The 22,751-nt window shown below is 34.2% G+C and overlaps 1 protein-coding gene across 7 annotated transcripts in view; it reads left to right on the forward strand.

Annotated features, from left to right (window-relative positions):
* LOC126967917 (uncharacterized) overlaps positions 1–22,751 on the forward strand; it is a 48,514-nt gene that overhangs the window by 20,228 nt on the left and 5,535 nt on the right. For 2 of the 7 annotated variants that reach the window (XM_050812614.1, XM_050812615.1), the window contains exons 9-13: positions 135–288; positions 1,856–2,039; positions 3,862–4,050; positions 18,025–18,229; positions 22,127–22,236. In XM_050812614.1, the coding sequence (XP_050668571.1) occupies positions 135–288; positions 1,856–2,039; positions 3,862–4,050; positions 18,025–18,229; positions 22,127–22,236 (842 nt within the window). Of the gene's footprint in view, positions 1–134; positions 289–1,855; positions 2,040–3,861; positions 4,051–18,024; positions 18,230–21,181; positions 22,266–22,751 lie in introns of those variants that run through there. The other 5 variants (XM_050812619.1, XR_007730096.1, XM_050812618.1 and 2 more) reach the window with 5 other exon arrangements.

Here is a 22,751-nt window from a genome sequence, read left to right on the forward strand (position 1 = left end):
AACACTTTGTCAAATAAACTGTCCACACATGGCAATTATTTGCCAAATATAACAAATACAAATAGCCATGTGAAGTGCCACCTTTAGACATACTATGCTCGCAGCATCATCAACGGCGCGTGTTCTTGTTGCAGGTACTTCCCGCTGAACACTGCGTTGTGTGCCCCCCCCGCGCCGTCGCTCTCGGCGTCAGTTCCATGGCCCCCCCCTCCTGACTCCGACACCGAGTGCGGCTCTCGAGCCTCCCGCGCCTCCAGCGACACCGACGATACACCGCGACATCGCAAGGTGACCAACTCATCTTTATATATATAATTCTTGTGTGCGTGTGTATGTCACTGAACTCCTCCTAGACGGCTGGACCGATTTTGATGAAATTTTTTATGTAAGTTCAAGGGGAATCGAGGATGGTTTAGATTTACAATTAAACTACCTCCTAAACGGCTGGACCGATTTTGATGATATTTTTGTGTGTTCCAGTGAATTTGAGATTGGTGTGTGTCTTCAGGTGGATTCGAAAATGGTTTAGATTCACAATTAAACTACCTCCTAAACGGCTGGACTGATTTTGATGACTTTTTTGTTTGTTTCAGTGAATTTGAGATTGGTTTAGATTCTCAATTCCGTCCATATAATATAATTCTCCTGCTCATGTGTATGTTAGTGAACACCTCCTAACGGCTGGACCGATTTTTCAAATTTAAGACGTGTGTACAGGACAACGTCTGTTGGGTCCACTAGTAATATATATAACTACTAGCTGACCCAGCAAACGTTGTATTGCCGATATTAAAATCGCGATACAAAAGTAACTGTTGATCGTAGATGGGTGAAAATTTGAAATTCCATGTATTTTTTAATGCTGACTCATAATCAAACAAATTAAAAAATAATGTCAAAAAAATAAATAATAAAGTTTCGTGTGGACCGGGACCATCTTTAACATTTAGGGGGATGAAAATTTAGATGTTGTCCGATTCTCAGACCTTCCCAATGGGCACTTAAAATTTCATGAGAATCGGTCAAGCCGTTTCGGAGGAGTTCAATGTTTAACACCATGACACGAGAATTTTACATATTAGATAATATATCGCCGGGCACGGAGTACTTTTTTTTATTAGAAAAATCAAACAACTACAACTTACAGAGTAGGTACACAAAGAAATAACATTAAAATTTAAGTCAGATAAGCTATCCACATCTTTCTATGTAAAACTTTCAGGTATTCAATGCTAGGTACATAGAAAAAGTGTTTGAACAATACTAATTGAAATTAAATTTAAATAAATGATGTTCTAAGTTATGGCTAGTTTGAGTTATAAACACAAAAAAGAAAAAAAAATGTACACTAAATTATTAAAATATTTACAATGATATTAACCTGAAATACTTATGATGTCAAGTAGGTATTTAAATTTTGGTAACTTTGTAAAAGTTAAAGTAACCTGTTAAATACTATCAATTGTTGTTTAATTTCATGAAATAAATGTTATATTTTTATTTGAATTCAATTCAAATGTTTACTAAAATTAACACTTTTGCACGTCTAATTTTATAAGTTTTATTGGAGAGAGAAAGAGGAGTGACTATGGATAATTAATTTAACCCGACGATTCGTATTATGCTTATGGGCGACCATTACTATATATATATACTTGAAACAAGTTAAATATTTTTTTAAATAAATTATCGATTTTGATTAATGAAAAGACATTTGGTGCGATTGCGCTTAAAACAAAGAATATACAAAAGAAAATATTGTAGCATAGACAATAGCACACCTACTAGAGCGTATTTTAAATTGTGCTAAATTCTTCAGAGCTTCTGTAAATAACAATCAACAATTATTTTTCAGAGAAAGAAGTTAACAAAGGTGAAGCGAAGTAGCGGTTGTGAGGGAGCGAGTGGGGGAGCCTTAGGGGTGGGGGCGGAGGAAGAGGAGAAAGTGGACACGTGCCGGGTGTGTAAGCTGCGGCTGGAGGCGAACCGGAAGGTCACGCATGAACGGTTCCTGGTGTGCTGTAATTGTAATGCCAAACGTGAGTTTATAAACGATACTCTTGAACGGGTCCTTTAATTTAACTGATCCCAACAGATTGTTTGCAGTTAAACATTATTAGGACACACCCACAACTAGTACTTTAATTGTATTTACTTTAACTTGAGATGTCTCTGTATTGTTTCCAATAAGTAAATAGATGTTATTTCTGCTAGAAAATAATAATAATAATATTGGCACACACAAATTATCTTGCCCCAAACTAGGCATAGCCTGTACTATGGGTACAAGACAACGATATATTTAATACAATATATTTACTTAAAGATACATAAATACATATAAACATGTCTCGGAGACAAACATCTATATTCATCATATAAATGATTGCACCTACCGGGATTCGAAGCCGAGACCTCTAGCTTAGTAGTCAGGATGACTAACCATTCGGCTATATGTGTTGTCATACATCATGCATACTGCTCCATGATACATGACATGTATGAATCTCTGGTAGTTATTGAAGTATCTGTTTGTAATGTTAAATCTAAATAAATAAAGCTAATAATATGAGTATTTATAAGGTAACATAGGTTTTCTTTGTAGTATAAAAAATAAGTTCTTGAAAAAAAATAGAACTATGAAATTGTGAACAAAATCCGATTCTAGATCGAAATCTACGGCGGTAGTGCTAGAGACGACAGAATAATCTAGTCGCATCGGTAATATAACATATTCCACAGAACAACTGTAAATGGTTTTGCGCACAGAACACAGGCACATTTTATTAACCGGTACTGATACACACAGATATATTTGGGTACATAGTGAAATGACCCAAAATGGATTGCTTCTATAAAACTTCGTTACGCTGTGTTTTCATTGTCATGGGTCCATCAAAATGAGCTCCTGTGATCCCTATGGTGCTGCAGAAGAGTGTGGGCAGCGGTGACCATTTAAAGTCAGATTACCCGTACGCTGATTAATAATAATTCCTCCTTTACTTAAATAGTCTTCATTTCAGCTTATGCACGCGTTATTAATATATCTGTTCCTATTTTTATAATTTTATAAATGTCTATTTCACAAGTTTCAATCATTGGAATCCCGACGTAATTGTTTTGATTCCATCCTTAAAATTTCCATAAAATTATTAGCTATGTTGACATCCCCTTACTACTAAATAGGATACATTTTAGAGTGCCTCGCAGGAGTGAGCGTCATTGTCGCACTAAAAATTTGTTTTATACATAGTAGAACACTTTATGGTGCAAATTCATTTATTAAGCGTGCTACTAAACTCTTTAATGATAACGAAAAACTAGTCGACACAGATGTGTTCTTTGATAAATTGTCGATCTTAAAAAAATGTTTCAAATAGATGATCTATTTGTATCTTTATAATATTCTCATATTTATTTATCTCTTTATATATTATATTTAATATCGAATTTTGTTTATTTCTGAAATAAATTTTAATAAAAATTTTTGTTTATTTCTGAAATAAAGTTAAATGTTTTGTATAACTGTTTGTTTCTGAAATAAATATTTAAAAAAATATCATTGTTCTGAAGGGACATCGAACAATTATTGTAATTATTTGTTTTGGAACGTGTATTAATGATTGATGCGGGACTTGAACTCATCACGACTGGCGTTCCGTGGCTGAGCCAACCGTTCGAGTGACGTATCGTCATAAAATCTTGTATGCTTTGTTCAACCCTCAGGTTGTGGCTTAATCTACAGGATCCACTTTACAGTTGATAGCCTGCTCAACCCCGATATTTGCAAATTGACTTGAGTGAGGGTTATCACTTTAAAAACCTATCAAATTGTGTATTAATGAGTTATGTTTCTGTCAGTTCACCCTTCGTGCGTGGACCTGAGTCCGGACACAATCCGCAAGTGCCGCGAGTACGCGTGGCAATGTGCCGACTGTAAGACGTGTGGGGTGTGTTCTCGCCCCGCCGACGACGACAAGATGCTGTTCTGTGACCTGTGCGACCGCGGCTTCCACATCTACTGTGTGGGCCTCAACGCGGTGCCCGAAGGTTCGTTCGACGATCTCTACTGAATTCAATTTGACGCTGGAATCAGTAAAAAAAATACAAAAATGCTTATATTCTTTATCAAGTATGTATATAAATCAATATTCATGATTGGAGCCTCCTTTTAAGCACTATAGCAAGCAGACAATAAAACATATTCTAATTACTAAGAAGTATGTATACTAAGAAATAAGATGTATATGTGTTGGGTGTGTTGTGAGTGATACGAGGGCTGCACAAAAGTATCGGGAATGGAATATTTCCACTGTTCCTGTCATATTAAAATCTTTTTAATTTAAAACTCCTTGGTTTTAAAAATCAAATACCATTTATTTATTTAAAAAAAGATTCTCGGTCTTGTCACAAGGTCTTTTCAAACTTGTTTAGTCGTTGAGAAAATGGAATTGACTCGAGAAAATTCTAGAGTGATGATTTATTATGACTTTCGAAGTGATTTAACACAAAAACAGTGTGTTGACCGGATGATTTCTGTATTTGGTGATGAAGCCCCATCCAAAACCACAATTTATCGTTGGTTTGCTGAATTTCAACGTGGACGTGTCAAGCTCAGTGATGATCCCCGTCAAGGTCGTCCAAAAACTGCAGTCACCAAAAAAAACGTTGATGCTGTGCGTAAGCTGATTGAGGAAGTTCGACATGTGACATACCGCGAAATTCAAGCAACTTTAGACATTGGCATGAGTCAAATACAAATAATCTTGCATGAACAATTAGGTGTAAAAAAGTTGTTTTCCCGATGGATACCGCATTTGCTCTGTGAAAAGCAAAAAGCGGCTCGCATTACTTGGTGCGTCAGAACTCTCGAAAGATTCCACGCAGGGTCCTCAAATGCTGTATACAACATCGTATCAGGTGACGAATCCTGGATATACGCGTACGAACCCGAAACAAAAAACAAGTCATGAGTTTGGGTGTTCGAAAATGAGTTAAAGTCGACAAAATTTGTTCGTTCACGGAGTGTTGCAAAATAATGGTGGCCACGTTTGTCTCCAAAACCGGCCATGTTGCGACTATTCCTCTTGAGGGACAAAGAACGGTTAATGCAGAATGGTATGCTAGCATTTATTTGCCACAGGTCGTTTCTGAACTCCGTAAAGAGAACTGCAACCGCCGCATCATCCTCCATCACGACAATGCGAGTTCTCACACCGCGCACAGAACAAAAGAGATTTTAGAGCAAGAAAACATAGAATTATTAGACCATCCGCCGTACAGCCCCGACCTAAGCCCCAATGATTTCTATACTTTCCCTAAAATAAAGAATAAATTGCGTGGTCAGAGATTTTCATCAGCTGAAGAAGCTGTGGACGCCTACAAAACGGCCATTTTGAAGACCCCAACTTCCGAATGGAATGGTTGCTTCAATGATTGGTTCCATCGTATGGAAAAATGTGTCAAATTTCGCGGAGAATACTTCGAAAAGTAATAAATACATTTTTACTTTCACTTCCTTGAATCCTGAAATTTTCCTGCCGCCCTCGTAAGTAAGGTGTGAGAGGTATAATGAAGTGTGTGTGACAGTGTGTATTTGTGATCAAATGAATGAATCTATTATAAGTATATCTATAATGAAATGTTTGTGTTGAGTTCTTCAGTTTGTGTATAAGTGAGTGAATTTATCCAACTTACTAGCATTTTTTTTACATTCATGAAGTTGTTTTGAATGGATATATATTTCCTTATTTACCCTATTATAAAGTATGGCTTATACAGCTTACTGTATTGGCGATTGGCAAATCCGGTTTTGGTTGTAGGAATTTTCGTAATAATATGTATTCTACTAAAAAAATGTGTTGAACAACATGAAAAATAATTATCATTAATAAAATAATAATTATAATGTCTTAATAGGCATGTCACAATTCACTATAAGGTAATGTGTTTTACCTTAGTTATTTTATGGTGGGCAGTGATGATGCGGTCACACGCACATACTCTATGAACAGCACGCTAAAAAAGCTTGCATGCTTTAAAATATTTAGAATTTTGTGAGGACGGCAACCATTGTATCTGTGCGAGCGAGACATTATATTTACGCGGGAGTGATAAGGACAGATAATAACAGGTTAACGTACGAAATTCTTCCTGTGCCTTCTTCTTCTTGGTGGCCCGTGGTGAATTGCATAATCACGGAGCGTTTAAGGCGAGCAGAAAAATTGTGGCTGCGTGCTAACTTACGCTGCGTAATAATTGTGTATTTGCCTAAATTTTTTATTGTTTACTTATCTTAACGTTCTGTTGCTATGTTTGTATAATTGTATTGTTTTGTGTTCTCAGTTAAACTATTCTAGGATATATCCAATATAGCTTATTGCCAACATTAAAACACCCAATGTTCTAATAACCATTACATCACCCAAAAGAGTGTTGTAATGTTGTACTGAATTTCATACCAACACTCCTATTTTTTTTTCATTCCCTTCATGCTCAAAGAGTTTTAACAGACAGCCACATTCTTATTGCTCGATGCATGGCATCTGTATGAATTTCAAAAAAAGAACATTTTGGTTTACGCGCTTTCCACATCACCAGAACGTCGCGCGCCGTAAAAAAAAGTATGTTATTCGAATTCCCGCCATTTTTCTTCGATATTTTTATTGTTTTGTTTACAAAAAATGAGCGATTAATTTCCAAAAGGACATAATATTCAAATGAATTTTAATTATTGCACTATACAAAATGTAAATTACTACTAAAATAAATAATTCTTTCATTAATACTTAGTTTATTTGTATATAATCAATAATGGATGATATTAGGTTACTACTAGTAGTAGTAGGGATTCGCCGGTTCTAGCTCACAGTAGTGGGGATTCGCCGGTTCTGCCTCCTCGGTTCTGGCTTACTTGTTCGAGATGCCTACTAAAAAAAAAAAAAAATTTTTTTGTGTCAAACTAGGGGTTTTGATGTATTTCCGAGCGATTGCGCTGATCCGTTTTTCGATATCTCTTATAGTTTCAAAGTTAGCTTTTTAAGTTAAACAGATCAATACTCATTATTAATCAGTGGTAATTAACCTAATGATTGGTGAGCGACTCAATGTCGATTCTTTGAAAGTGATAGATGTAATTAGTAAATTACCTCTCACATTCGTTACTACGATTAAAACGACAGTTTTGTGTTGTGTTTATTATTAAGTTAACAGATGATATAAATAAAGTATATAATAAAACATCGTTGCAGATTGTATCATTTTAAAAATATTTGATGAAATCATTCAAACTCTTCTTATTAAACTTAAAGTATACATTAAACAGTACTCTCAACACATGCTGCGGTAAATAAATTCTTTACTCTTGTAGTTTTGTAGATATACTTTCTGCAATTGCTTTGTAAAAACCTCAGCTGGAATCCCCGAGTTGGGCGATCATATGAATTGAAGTATTGTCCAATACCCTGCTCACCAATGTGTATTGCAACCCAGTGAGAGCCTGGCTTATTTTCACTATCTACATTGCTGACAATATAACAGGGCGTTACAACGTATATCGACAATCGGTTTGCTGCGTAATCATTATTTTGAATACTGAGATCAATTTTATTCAAATAATTCTGTATCTCGATTGTATTCGTATTACCTTAGAATAATGTATTTAAAAGTTATTGGATTACAACTTACAATAAAACAAAACATCATTTTAAGTACATATTTAATTTCAAAATTATAAGGCAATATAGTAGTAAGTTTAACTAAAACGAATACACACCCTTACAAACAATCAATTCAAACAAAAAATCAATCAAACGATCAAACATAAACATAACTGCGGTAATCTACTGAAATATTATGATTTTTATCAATTTTATTGTACAAGAGCTTACTCAAAACGAACTTTGATTTATGAAATATGTAACTTGAGGTAAGTGATAAAGCTCTTTGTCATTTTCTTAATGTAACAAATTTTGAGATAAATAAAATACACTTTAGTTTCTGTGATTACTTTCTTTCACGAATATATCGACAATTCGACCATCAGATTTCCTCATCGGGTTATTAATTATTTTTAGTATTAGTTTAAGATTTTTCTTCCGCCAAACATATTATAGAGATCAGGTAGTTATATCTTGAAACTAATTGACATGGTTGAGATTGTATAAAGGTTTCATTTCATCAAAGCATCAGGTGATTTAGATACAATTTGTGTCACTGACACTATTCAAAAATATTATAAAATTATTTATGAAAACTGATTTTCCACACCCACACACAATGCACCCTCTACTACAAAAAGGGTTCATATAATATAATGAGACTATTTATTGTTAAACTACCATTTATTGATTATATTTAAATAGAACAATCTATAAGTAAAACAATATACAGTATCTACATCATAACTTACTCCACAAGTTATATATCTAAATAAAAGATGTATCTACTCTCATTCTTTTCAAAAAAATAATTCAAACTTAAAACTTATATACCATTTATTTTATTTTATGATGACTCCAAGCTAAGGTATCAATATAATTTGCTTAGATATACCGTTTGGTATGACAAACTAGATTTATTTATTCGTTGAGTGAAAATATTATGCTTTATTGACTTAAATCTATGCATTGAACAATATTCATTCTTATTTTTATATAGGCATTATTCATTTTCATATACTTAGTAACACTTATAAAATTTGGAGTTGCATTTTCCCGCAACATCTTACACATATCTATCTAAGTCCTAGGAATTCATTAAATATGTTAACTTTGTTCCATCTTTAAAATAGCCTAACTATTATTATTTTATATATTGAGTTTTAGATAACAAAATATTTTTTCTGCATTGTCAGATGTTTCGAAACGCAAGTAAATCAGGTTTTATATCTCTTTAAAAATTTATACATTAAAATATAAGTATCAGTGTACAATAATTTTAATATATTTCGAAACTTATTTAACATATAGTTATAGTATAAGTCATCATATTAGAGTTTTAGAACTATCCAATATACCTGCAATATACCAAACAAATATGTTTATTGAGGAACAATTTAGTCTTTTGAAATTGAACTGCAACCAATTTTCATTTTAAAATAGATAAACTTTGGAATTCTATCTTGGCAATTAAATCATACAGTACAATTATACATTTACTCTTTTTTTCAATATTTTCCATTGTTATTTAAATATTTGAGGTATTCATTAATCTATAAGAATCTTTTCGAAATCAGATGTAGGTAGCTTGCATGTTTGTATTTAAATCTATGTAATTTTGTAACCATGCGCTTTGTTTGAATTTTAAAATTCTATGATTTTTTATAATGAGACGATTTAAATAAAACAATATATACAGTACCTACATCATAACTTACTCCACAAGTTATATATCTAATCTATTCTTTTCAAAAAAATAATTAAACCTTAAAACTTATATAATATTTATTTTATTTTATGATGACTCCAAGCTAAGGTATCAATATAATTTGCTTAGATATACCGTTTGGTATGACAAACTAGATTTATTTATTCGTTGAGTGAAAATATTATGCTTTATTGACTTAAATCTATGCATTGAACAATATTCATTCTTATTTTCAACATCTAATACATACGTTTAGATCTAAGTCCTAGGAATTCATTAAATATGTTAACTTTGTTTTCATCTTTATAATTATCGTACCGTACTTCTTTTTATTGACTTTTGGGTAGCAAAAAAATTTTTCTGGAGTCAGAGGTTTTGAAACGCAAATGTAAATCAGGTTTTATATCTGTATAAAATTTTTATATATTAAACTATCAGTATCAGTGTACAATAATTTTAATTTATTTCGAAACTAATTTAACTAGTGAAAGTCATCGCATTAGAGTTTTAGAAATTTTCAATATATAAAATCCCAACTAAATAGGTTTATTGAAGAACAATTTAGTTTTTCGTAATTGAACTGCAACCAAATTTTCATTTTAAAATAGATAAACTATGGAATTCTATCTTGGCAATTAAATCTTGTACAATTTTACATTTAATCTTTTTTCAATATTGTCCATTGTTCTTTATACATTGAGTTATTCATTAATTTATAAAAATCTTCGAAATCAGATGTAGGTAGCTTGTTTATGCATGCTTGTATTTAAATCTATGTAATATTTTAACCATGAGCTTTGTTTGAATTTAAAAATTCTATGAATATTTTGTTTTTTTCTGTGTGTGTGTGTGTGTGAGACATTGCTTTAAATTTCTAAAGTAAATGACATATGTATTTTTATTACGAAGGTTTGGAACAAATTTTATGCTTTTTGTATCATCAATACTTACATTTTATATTCTCGGGGCATAAGGATAGGTCAGAATGTAAATCATACAGTTCAATTGAATATTCTTGGTCTACTTCCAAAATAAAACCAAATTCAAAATCATCCGGAACATCAAAATTTGTAGGGACATCTACCCATTCAAAACCGTCTGTAGGAAGGAATGGAGATATAGCCCATCCGTAAAGGTTATTAGCATCAAAATAAGTTATAAACGACTTTCGTTTTTCTTTGTCCTGTTCTCGCATAGTCAAAGCCAAAGTTCTTTATTTGCCAGAAATATTCACAAGTAAAGTCGTTACAAATTTAAGAGTAGGCACATGTTTCGCCTTGAGAGACATGTAAATACTTCAGTGGTTTCTTTTTATAATATTGTAACCTATACTTAATTGTTTAAATTCGCTTTTTCATAAAGATTCCTACATTGAGATATACAGTCTCAAATACCCGATCCAATAAAAGCTATTTGTTCAAAGCCCTAAAGTAATTCTAATTTAATTTTTGTGCATTTTAACATAGCACCCCAACTTAACCCAAGCGCTGTATAATAATGTGCTGGATCTAGACCATATTATGTCTGTAAACATAGAAATTAAAAATAGCTGGGAAATTTTCAAATACATATTTTGTTTAAAGTGAAACATTGATTTTAAGATATAAATCTGAATTATCTAACTTATAATCTTCATCGGAAATATGTGTGTCGGTAAATGTATTGTAAAATATATCACGATCATGGAGTTCTGAAAGTTTTAAGCAATCGTGTGGTGTTATAAATTCAAATGGATCAATTCTTTTTTTCTAATACGTAAAAAAATATTATTATTTGGAAAATTTAGTCTTAAATTTTGAAATTGTTCTTCCTTCAAATATTTGACAAGTTTGTCCAAACTGAATGGAAAAAATTTAAAGGAATCAACATGTCAGTTGAATTTTACGATTATTTATTTTTATAGTTTTTGGGAATGCCTTGTATTTTTCTTACGTTTGTGGAATAATATCAATTACTTTTTCAATAGAATTTAATGCATGAACAACGGAAAAGATATTATTCAAATCATCTTACAAGTAACCTATATAAAAATAACGTAATGCAATTATATATTACTTTTAAAACGTCACAGTTAATGATCAGCTTTTTGTAATAGACGCGCTACCACGCGTGAGTCGAGTTCGGAAATTCAGTGATCATTTTTTATGGGCTTTGTCTACCGTAGCCTATTGTTATTTTGATTACAGGGGTTTACCTTTCTCTCATTGGTGGTGGATTGTTTTTATTTTGGTAAGATTAAGTACTTAGTCATTAACAATTAACATAGTCAACCCTTTTACATTATACTAACCGTTTAATAATGGAGATTTCTCCTCCGGAACCTCCGGACCCTCCGGATATCCCCACACTCGCCGGGTCAAAACGGCGTAAACATACAAGCAGCTCAGAAGAAAACGCTGCAAAAAAAAACTATAACTGATACGGATCTGGCTTCGGCGTCCATTCAGAATGTATTTTGTGACCCAAGTTTAGTTATTGGTTTTAAACAATATACGGATTTTGATAAAGGTCCATTTATTATCCATGTTTCTCGTATCGAGGAAGACCCTACCTCAGGCCAAACTATAAAGCCCATCAAATTCGGTCAACTACTGCATAGGCATAAAATTCCAAATATTTGCCCTGACGGCAACAAAAAAATCGGTAGGAATAAAATAGCTGTTACATTCAAATCGTCTGGTGATGCAAACAAATTTTTAGATAACCCTGTATTATCTGCCAATAAATATACAGCAACAATCCCAAACTTCAACATAACCAAGATGGGTATAGTCCGCCGGGTTCCTGTGGACTTATCTATGAACGAGTTTGTGGAGTCTGTCAGTCTTCCCACTGGTTGTGGTAAGATTTTAAAGGCTCGCAGATTCAACAGAAAGGTCATTGAGGAAGGTAAAGTTACTTGGTTACCTACTCAAACAATTGTAATAACTTTCCATGGTCAAGTGCTTCCTGAAAAAATATTCCTCTTCCATAATTCCCTCCCTGTTGAAACCTACCTTTTCCCTACAATCCAATGCCTTAACTGCTGCCGATTTGGTCACATCAAAACTGTATGCAGATCTAACCCAAGATGTTACAAATGTACTCAAGCTCATGCTGGTAGCTCATGTGATACAACTGGAATCTGTATTAACTGTTCAGGACAACACTTTTGCCACAAACAAGGAATGCCCTGAACTGGGCAGACAAAAAACAATTAAAATTATTATGTCCCAAGAGAACATTTCCTATGAGGAGGCCTCAAATCGTTGCCCAAAGGTGATGAGGCCATACTCAGAAATTCTCCGTAACCCCTCTGTATCCCATAACTACTCCTCAGCACACATGAGCCAGACACCCACTCCTTCTCCCACAGTCAGCTATAAGAAAACTGTATTTTCTTCTCCACGTTCCAAACCCTTATTGAGTAAACCTTATGATCGAGCTGCTCACCAAGCTATCATTGCTGATGTACCTTCAGCCTTCCCAAATGGCTCTGCCCTAAACCACCAAGTTTCTTCTTCTTCATCAACACAGGATGATAACCTCTTGGAGGCTCTCCTGTCAATCTTACTCTCTTTGATTACCAAGAACAATCTTAGCCTACCGTCCAACGTTGCCCATCAACTATCACAAATCTTATCTATTGGTAAAATTCATGGCCCCAGTGTCCATTCTTCAATGGAACACCAGAAGCCTACGTCCTAAAAAACCCAGCCTTATACACCTAATTAATAAATATCTTCCTTCTGCCATCGCCATCTCTGAGACATGGCTGGTCCCTGGAACTCACTTCAGGGTCCCCGGCTATATGTGCCTTAGGGACGATAGAGCAGAAAGTGTTGGTGCGGGTTGCGCCTTATTTATAAGACGCACCCTTCCCTTTTCCCCAATTATCCTTCCTAATCCCCATCCTGGTATAAACATTGTTGCAGCAAAGGTAATGAACTTCTCCTTAGTATCAATCTATGTGCCCCATCCGCAATCAACTATGATTGCAGATATTCTCCTTTTGTTATCGTCTATTCCCCCTCCTATTATTATTATGGGAGACTTTAATGCTCATCATCCCTCATGGGGTTCAAGTCACACTGACTATTTTGCCCTTTCCCTGTTGGATGTATTTGATGAAATCAATCTCTGCATTATCAATGATGGCTCTCCAACCCGAAGGGTTTCTCCTTCTCAAAATCCCAAAAGTGCAGTTGATCTCACCTTATGTTCTCCGTGTCTGGCTCCTCTCCTTTCTTGGAACATCTTACATAATTCCCATGGTAGTGACCATTTTCCTATAATAATTTCTATCCCTGACAAAGTAATTCCACCCCAAAATTTTTCCCCATCTCTTAAATATAGATTAATAGAAGCAAATTGGCCTAAATATTCTTCTTGTCTTGATAAAAAAATTGCTGAGTTTCCAGTCACTAACCATTTTAATGCAGTAGATAATTATAATAAATTAGCTAATGCCATGATTACATGTGCGGACAACAACTTCCCTTTAAAAAACCTGTTTCAAATAAGATTTCAACTCCTTGGTGGGACTCTGAGTGCACTGCTGCTGCTAAAGAAAGGAAATTAGCTGAATTAAATTACAATAGAAACATGTCCATGTCAAACTTTATTTATTATAAAAAAGTGGCGGCGAAGGCTACCCATTTATTCAGAAAAAAGAAAAAACAAGGTTGGATTAATTTTTGCCAGAATTTAAAACCAAGCACTCCATCCTCAACTGTCTGGAAACAAATTAAAAAATTTAGAGGTTCATTTTGTGATCAAGTGTGTGATTTTAATGTGGATCCTTCTGTATGGCTTGATTCCTTTTCAGATAGGATGTCCCCCCCTTCAGTTCCAAATATGGACTATTTTCCATCCCCCCCAATCCCTCTTGCCTCAACTCACAGTTTAGAGTCCCCCTTCTCATTTCTCTGAACTTCTTCTTGCTCTGGATGGCCTAGTTGACTCTGCTCCTGGGGCAGATGGAATCCCATACTCTTTCATTAAAAATTCATCATCTACAACCAAGGAATATTATCTTAGCATAATCAATAACCTTTTTGATCTTGGTTCCATCCCTCCACCTTGGAAAAATCAGGTAATTATTCCATTACTTAAACCTGGTCAGAATCCATCTGAAGCTACCAGCTATAGGCCAATTGCCCTCTCTTCTGCTCTTGCAAAAGTTTCTGAAATCATGATTAAACAAAGACTTGAGTGGTTTGTTGCAACCAATAATCTCCTTTCCAACTCCCAGTACGGTTTCAGAAAGGGCAAGAGCTCCTTAGATAGCTTAGGTATCCTTACAACTGACATTAGAATAGCACTCCTCAGAAAAGAACACCTTGTGGGAGTTTTTCTTGATATAGAATCTGCATATGATAACGTTTCACTTCCCCTACTCAGGAGTAAACTCAACCAGCTGAGTATCCCTGTGAAGTTATCCCGTTTCATATGTAACATGTTAATGGAGAGATCCATCACTATTAAAGGTCCATCCTCTTACCTCCCTCCTAAGTCAGTTTGGAAAGGTTTACCTCAAGGCTCAGTCCTTAGTCCCCTTCTTTATAATCTGTATACCCATGACCTCAACAGTACCGTTACACCTTTCTGTCAGATACTGCAATATGCAGATGACATTGTCCTGTATTCTTCTGACAAGTCTATACAAGATTCATCTAATCATTTAAATAATGCTCTTGATTATCTTTCTGAATATTTAACACAACATGGACTGTCTCTATCAACATCTAAAAGTAAGGTAGTTTTATTTACAAATAAAAGAATTATTCCACCTATTAAAATTTATGATGTTGATCTACCAATTGTTAATAATGTTAAGTTTTTGGGTATTTGGTTGGATCAAAAATTATCTGGCGTCAAGCATTTTGATTATGTCTCACAGAAATGTGAGAAAAATATTAATATTCTTCGCTCATTGTCTGGTGTCTGGTGGGGAGCTCACCCCGTCACTCAAAAATTACTATACAATGCCATAATTCGCACTCATTTAGATTATGGCACTATTTTCTTAATCCCAGCAAACAAAGCAGGTCTAAATAAATTGGACAGAATTCAGGCTAAATGTTTACGTATAGTATTGGGAGCTATGAAATCCAGCCCTATTAATGCAATGCAAGTAGAATGTGTGGATCCTCCCCTCTCACTACGTAGACAATTCCTTGCCAATAAATTTTTCTTTAAACTAGCTGGCTGCCGAGCTCATCCCTTACTCCAAAAATCAGAACAATTAGCTGTTTTATACAATGATAATAATATTGTACCTGAAGACAAAAGACCTTGCGTTATAAATAGTTACCTTTTATTTTCTCAGCTCTCTAACCCTCTCTTTCAATATTCTAAATTGCCTTTATTTTCTATGCCTTTCAATGCTCTTACTTTCCAACCTTCAGTAATTTTAGACTTAGGTGTTGATAAGTTTTCTATAGAAGCAAATAAAACTTTTTCTCATATAATGGACTCAGATTTTCGATATTGGTATAAAATCTACACGGATGCTTCAAAAACAGACATGAGTCCGGTTGGGGCTGCAGTATGGATTCCCTCAACAAGAATTATACTGAGTTATAGCTGCCCACCTACCACTTCTGTGTTTACAGGGGAATCAATCGCCATTCTTGAAGCTATTCTATTTGTTAAGTCTCACAACATGAACAATTCTATTATCCTTTCAGACTCTAAAAGTTGCCTCCAATCAATTCTCTCAAATCCGTTTAAGACAAAAAGTCAGTTTCCCATCATTCTCAAAATAAGAGAAACTTTGAAAGAGTGCTATGAACTCAAAATTAACATAGTTTTAGCTTGGATTCCAGGTCACATGGGTATCTCTGGTAATGAAAATGCAGATGCCTGTGCTAGATCAGCTGCTCATTCAGGTTCCTTTCAGTATTCAGAAATATTCACTCATGACTTCTGCTCTACCCTGAAACCCAAGATGTATGAGAGTTGGTCAAACATTTGGCAAGTTTCCAAAACTTTAAAAGGCAAATTTTATGGAGAACTCCAACCAGAAATTCCTCAAAAACCTTGGTTCTCAAAATGTAGGATTCATAATAAAACAATAATCTCAACTATATGCCGCTTACATTTAAACCATGCCTGCACTCCAGTCTTTCTAGCAAAACTTAGAATTAGGGATCATTCTCTATGTGATTGTGGCCTTGATGAGGGAAACATGGATCATTTATTCTTTAGTTGTCCCTTAATGCAATCTTCTCTGCACAATTATATACCCGCTGAAGTCCCCCGTCCAACCTCCGTTAAATGTCTCCTCTCCCTAGTTTACACTCCTTTTGTAAATATTTTGTGTAAATATATTAAAATAAATAAGATTAAGTTGTAAATATTATTTAGTACTTATATTAATTAATTATTTAAGTATTTCTATTTGTGTATGTCATTTATAGTCTTACAAGCATGTATATTATTTGTTTCAGATATTATTAGAAAATTAAACTTTATGTAATCTGAACACCGATTATTACCGTTAAACTTAGAAGACACATACTCAAAGCTTGGTAGTCTAATCTAACGTGATTCTGGTAAATCTGTGGTATATCTTCCACAGAAGCCACAGTAGGAAGAATAGAATAGAATAGAACTTAATAATAAACACAACACAAAACTGTCGTTTTAATCGTAGTAACGAATGTGAGAGGTAATTTACTAATTACATCTATCACTTTCAAAGAATCGACATTGAGTCGCTCACCAATCATTAGGTTAATTACCACTGATTAATAATGAGTATTGATCTGTTTAACTTAAAAAGCTAACTTTGAAACTATAAGAGATATCGAAAAACGGATCAGCGCAATCGCTCGGAAATACATCAAAACCCCTAGTTTGACACCAAATTTTTTTTTTTTTTTTTAGTAGGCATCTTGAACAAGTGAGCCAGAACCGGGGAGGCAGAACCGGCGAATCCCCACTACTGTGAGCTAGAACCGGCTAATCCCTACTACTACTAGGATTGGCTGTTTTAATGTTAGCAGTAAGCTAACTGTTTCAGAATCTTTTAGAGGATTCATATTATGGGTGTAGATAAAGTCTTGTATGCAACTGTTGATAATTAGGTATTAAAACACTCATGTGATACTATTATCACATTCGTGTTTTAATACCCCTTATTACACAACAGTTGCATAAATAAGTATAACTTCATTTTGTATTATTAGTCCGGTCAATTTGCGTTTTATTAGTTTTAAGTATTAAGTTGTTATCGTCATAATAATATGCATACGTTTCTACGCCACCTTTGAGGTAGTGTACTTAGCGCGTTTTTTTAACAATTTTTATAACTTTTTGAATCGTTATATTTCAGAAACGGTGGCTAGTAGGAAAAAAGTATTGATACATTTTTATAGATAATTTTATGATCTACAATTTTTGTCGGAGGTATTTATATGATAAAACTCACCATTTTGCTGAAAATCGCGAAAAACTAATTTTTTAGTCCTTTGACCTTGAATAATTTTTTTTCCATACATGATGGGGAACTTTTATACATTATTTATAATTGTGTTTTGAACAATTTTTACTGATTTCCAGCCTGTTGGCATTTTATGTACCTTCGCTCTCATTTTTTGGTCTAGATTGTCCGGACTATATATTAATGATCGTTAATGAATAAATACATAATTTTAGTTGTCTCGTGTTCAGGTCGGTGGCACTGCGTGGAGTGCGCCGTGTGCAAGTCTTGCGGCGCGCGGTCGGCGAGCGGGCCCGAGGGAGCCCCGCGGGGCCCCGGGGCCCCACTCGGGTCGGTGACCACTCCGGGCAGCGGCGCGCAGTGGCACCACCACACCCGGCGGGGGCCCTCCGGACACAAGGTGTACTCGCACTCGCTGTGCACGCCCTGCGCCAGGTACACACACACACATCGCACATGGAATGCAAACAACCATCATTATTATTCTCGCCGCGTTCTATTCTATTCTTCCGACTGCGGGAAATTACTGGGCAAATGACACTTAACATCTTATGTCTCAAGGTGACGAGCGCAATTTGAGAATTTTTGGGTTTTTTCAAAAATCCTGAGTGGCACTGCATTGTAATGGCAGGGCGTATCAATTACCATCAGCTGAATCTCAGTCTCATCCCTTATTTTCATAAAATAAAAATATGACTTTTGTGGAAGACACCCTACAATTTAGCCAATGTCATGTTAAAGTAGACTACACGACTTCAAGTATATATTTTTTAAATTTATTGGTAATCGATACTAAAAAGTTTTAATTTATTATATTATGCACTGCTATTATGTCAGTTTAGACTTTTCAGAAATTTATTTCCCTTTATGGAGTTATTGATAGATAATCTAGGTTTCTTTGCATTGAATGTGTGATTACTGTGTAACTAGAAAATATATTTTATATTTCTTTGTTGATTTTGTTGTACCATTCTGTATAAAATTTAACAAATGGCAACTTTTTTATTATATATGATAATAATATTATCTTGCTATATTTAACTCACCTTTATTATAAATAGGTTTAAAACTATAATTTTCTTAACCCACATCTTTTATTCAATTTTTAAGGCAAGTTTGTAAACAATCCCTAAAATCCTTTAACACATCCCCTAATTAAGATTATGCACTTGAAACACCCCAAAACAATAGGCAGTTCTTAACATTATCTGTATGATTTTAATAAACAGTTCGTACACGGTACCAAACACCTCAAAATAGACTGTTTATAAAGGTGATTATTTTTAGTTTACACATTTACCTTCAGTGAAAGATATCATCGGTTAAGTACCTAACAGACATATTGAAAACACGAGTAACGATAGGAAAAAAGTGTGTAAATATTACTAGTATTTCAATACAATAACAACAACTATATTAAAATAAGATATGATATATTTATCTGTGTAACAAGATTTGAATTGTTGTTGCTTAAAGAAAAACATACTAAAACTAACCCTCTTCTCTTCTTTTTTTTAATATTCCATTTATTTATTTCTTAAAATTAAGGAATTGAAACAAATCGATTATTTTATTTTCCCTTCAACTCTAACACAGCACTTAAGAGATCTTTTTTTCCTAGTGAGTAATTTTCTTAAATCCACACAGGGCAATTCTACAACATGGATAGTGTGTTTCAAATTTTATAGCTGCACAATAATGCTTATTCAGATATATTTATAAATGCTGACATCTACCTAGTCTTGCCATAAATACTGAAACAAAGAAAAAAAATCTATTGCAAATAACATATATTACTTTTACAGTGTTTCAGTTTAATACATAAATATGAGACAATTTAAAATATAAAAAGATTATTCGAAGTGGCCGCTATTGGCTGCAATACAGTTCTTTAAATGTTGAGCCCAGTTATCAATAGAAGCATGCACTCTTTCCATTAGAAAATTCTTCACTGCCAATCGTACGGATTGTTTTAGGGACTCCAAATTATCATGGTATTTACAGCAAGCTATACTCTCTAAAACTGACCATAAATCATAATACAACGGATTAAGATCGGGATAGACGACGGCCAGACTTCATCTCTGATGAAGTCCGAAGCGTTCGTTTCCCAACCATGACTGCGTAGACCGAACTTTATGATCCAGCGCCGAGTCTTGCTGCTGGAAGGACCATTCCTGGTTAATGAACATGACATTTTTAAGGGGCTTCACTACCTTCTCAATAATGGTATCTTGATAAACTTGTGCCGATGTTTTGATACCTTTTTCATAAAAGTATGGTTCAGTCACTCCTTTCTAATACCCCACCAAACCATCATTGGATAGTGCCCACGTTGCACTCTGTCAAATAATTTGGAAGCTTCCTTACAGCTTTGAGCATAAATACGGTCATTTTGTTTGTTAAAATATTTTTAAATTGTAAAGAAAAAATCTCATCCGTAAAAAAATTCTGTGATCTCCCTTTGCGTACCGCTTCAGTAGTTGTTTCCATTTTACAACCCGATTCTTTTTTAAATTATCAGTTAAGAAATTTCCAGTACATCTCTTATAGGTTGCAAGTCCTAAGTCATCTTTTAAAATACGCGACATGGTGCTTCATCTCTTGAGATAAAATATTTTGCTTTTGGACAGGATTTCTTCAAATTCTTTCCCTTACTGCTTTGAACACCTTTATCGTACGAACACTAAGTGGACTGCCAGATCTTTTTCTGTCACAAGCAGCGGAGGTCTCATTGTACCTATTGTTAGCGGTACAAAAATATTTTAATACCAAGCGTATGGAGAATTAAAAATTGCATTTGGCTCCATCCTTTGTGTAATGCAATAACAGCGGTTCGGTTGCCTTTATCATCCCACTCCATTTAAATATCGTTAAATATTGTACAATGTATTGGCGCCAAAATGGGAAAACTCAATGAACAATCATATAAAAATGACAGACTCCAAATTCAAATGTAATATTTTGTTTATTTTTAATTGTAACAGTATTTATGGCCAGACTATGTATTTATTTTAATATAAATCGCTAATAAGGGATAATTTTATTTGACCTTCTTGTGATGTGAAACAAAAAACGCATCTTTAAGTTGTGGTTTTAGAGTATTATTATATATTAGAATTTATACATCTGCATAACTATTTTTTGATAATTTCTAATCCAAACTATTAACAATGAAATCTACATAAACTATGTTAAGGTGAAACATATTATAAATAGTAATTAACATTATTTATATTGTGTTGGTTTCTTCACTTTCGATGTTAAAGGTACAATACTTCAATGCACTACTTTTAATAATTGTCTATAAAGTGGCGTGGCGTAGTGAAGGACCAACAGCAGGAACCGTGAAATTTGTCAACTCAAAATATTTAAATTATTTTCAAGTAAATGCAAGAGGGGCCACAACAAAACGTGAATCCTTTGTTGAATCCCACCGAAGATATGAGAGAAGCTGATAGAAAAGTATACAATTTCTTTCATGATATGTGTTTTTAACTGGTCTTGGTAGTATTTTTGTTCACGTCATACTCTCATTGTGTGTTTGATGTTGACTAACACGCTGCGCCATTTTTTTTGTTTATGTATTTCATTCACATTCTCTTCGGTATGTGTGGTTCATTAAATGTATTGTAGCATTGGTCCCCGCATAATTCTAAAGTTATAGCACATTCCACAGCCGTTCGTTCTACTAAAAATGCCATACTAGAAGATTCTTTTGAATCAAAATCCTACATTTCAATACTTTTGATTAATTGAAGACATATTTAGTAGAATCTGGTTTAATTTGTTTTGCATGACATTCATTTTCACTCGTTTCTCAGTCGCTGAGATTAATCCTTACAAAAAAATCATTAGACATAGTCAATTTAACAGCGATAATTTATTTTTGTAACGCTTTTTTAATAAAAATAAAACTATAAACAGATTTGTTAAAAAATTGAGTAACGTCATTGTTCGAGGTTCGTAGGTTTTTTGTTTTCATACATACATTACATTGAGCGTTTACTAATTCGTTTATATTTGTCAATCATCATCCCACTAACACGGGCATACCATTATTGTGTTCATTACGCTAACTAACTAAACTTTTTTACTTTCCTTATCGTCTGCGATTGCTCCTACCTTGCAATTTTATTCTGGCTTAATGTTTCTATTAGCTTTAGTTAAATGTTGGCCAATTGTGTTACAATTGGATTGGGCAATGAAGGAAAGTAAGGAAGCGTTGCGATCAGCGAGTGGAAGGGCGCTCCCGTGTGGTAACTAATTGCGTGTTTCTGTTCCGGCATTGCGTGCGTGCGTGCGTACGGTCGTGTGTGTGTATGCGTGTAGGGCGTACCGCATCGGTCGCTACTGCCCGCTCTGCGATCGCTCCTTCATCGGGCCCAAGGGGACTATGCAGCTCGTCATATGTAAACTCTGCGATAGGCAACTACATCAAGGTACGTCCACTTGTAGAATGCAATTTGCGCCCGACACGCTCCTAACCTGAATGTAAATAAATATCGCACATCATGCTGTGTAACTATTGTTGTCAACTAAGAGGCCATTTTGATTTTTTTTTTATTGTAGAATTTCCGCGAAAACTAAAATATAAAGTACAATTAAATGTAAAGCTGTAAGTTAAATAGACAGAGTTTTTAGTGCAAGCATAAACGGTGACAGTTCGTTATTCCCGACATGATAGTCTAACAAATGAACAAAGTTCTAGTTTCAATTTTTCTATGGAAATTTCTTTATTCAAGAATATTTTTTAACCAGTTAACTATTTCAATACTTGCTGGTAGAATTAATATCCCAATATTTATTACATCCAATATCGGGATTATGATTCACTTTTATGGCTAAGATATTTGTGCGAGTTTCTATTTCGGTGTCAAATTCAATGGGTAAAGAGCCCCTCTGAAATTCATTGTATAACTCATTCGTGAATTGTCGACCTCACGTCAGCACATCT

Source organism: Leptidea sinapis, chromosome 14 (assembly GCF_905404315.1).
Source record: "Leptidea sinapis chromosome 14, ilLepSina1.1, whole genome shotgun sequence".
Lineage (NCBI taxonomy): Eukaryota > Metazoa > Arthropoda > Insecta > Lepidoptera > Pieridae > Leptidea > Leptidea sinapis.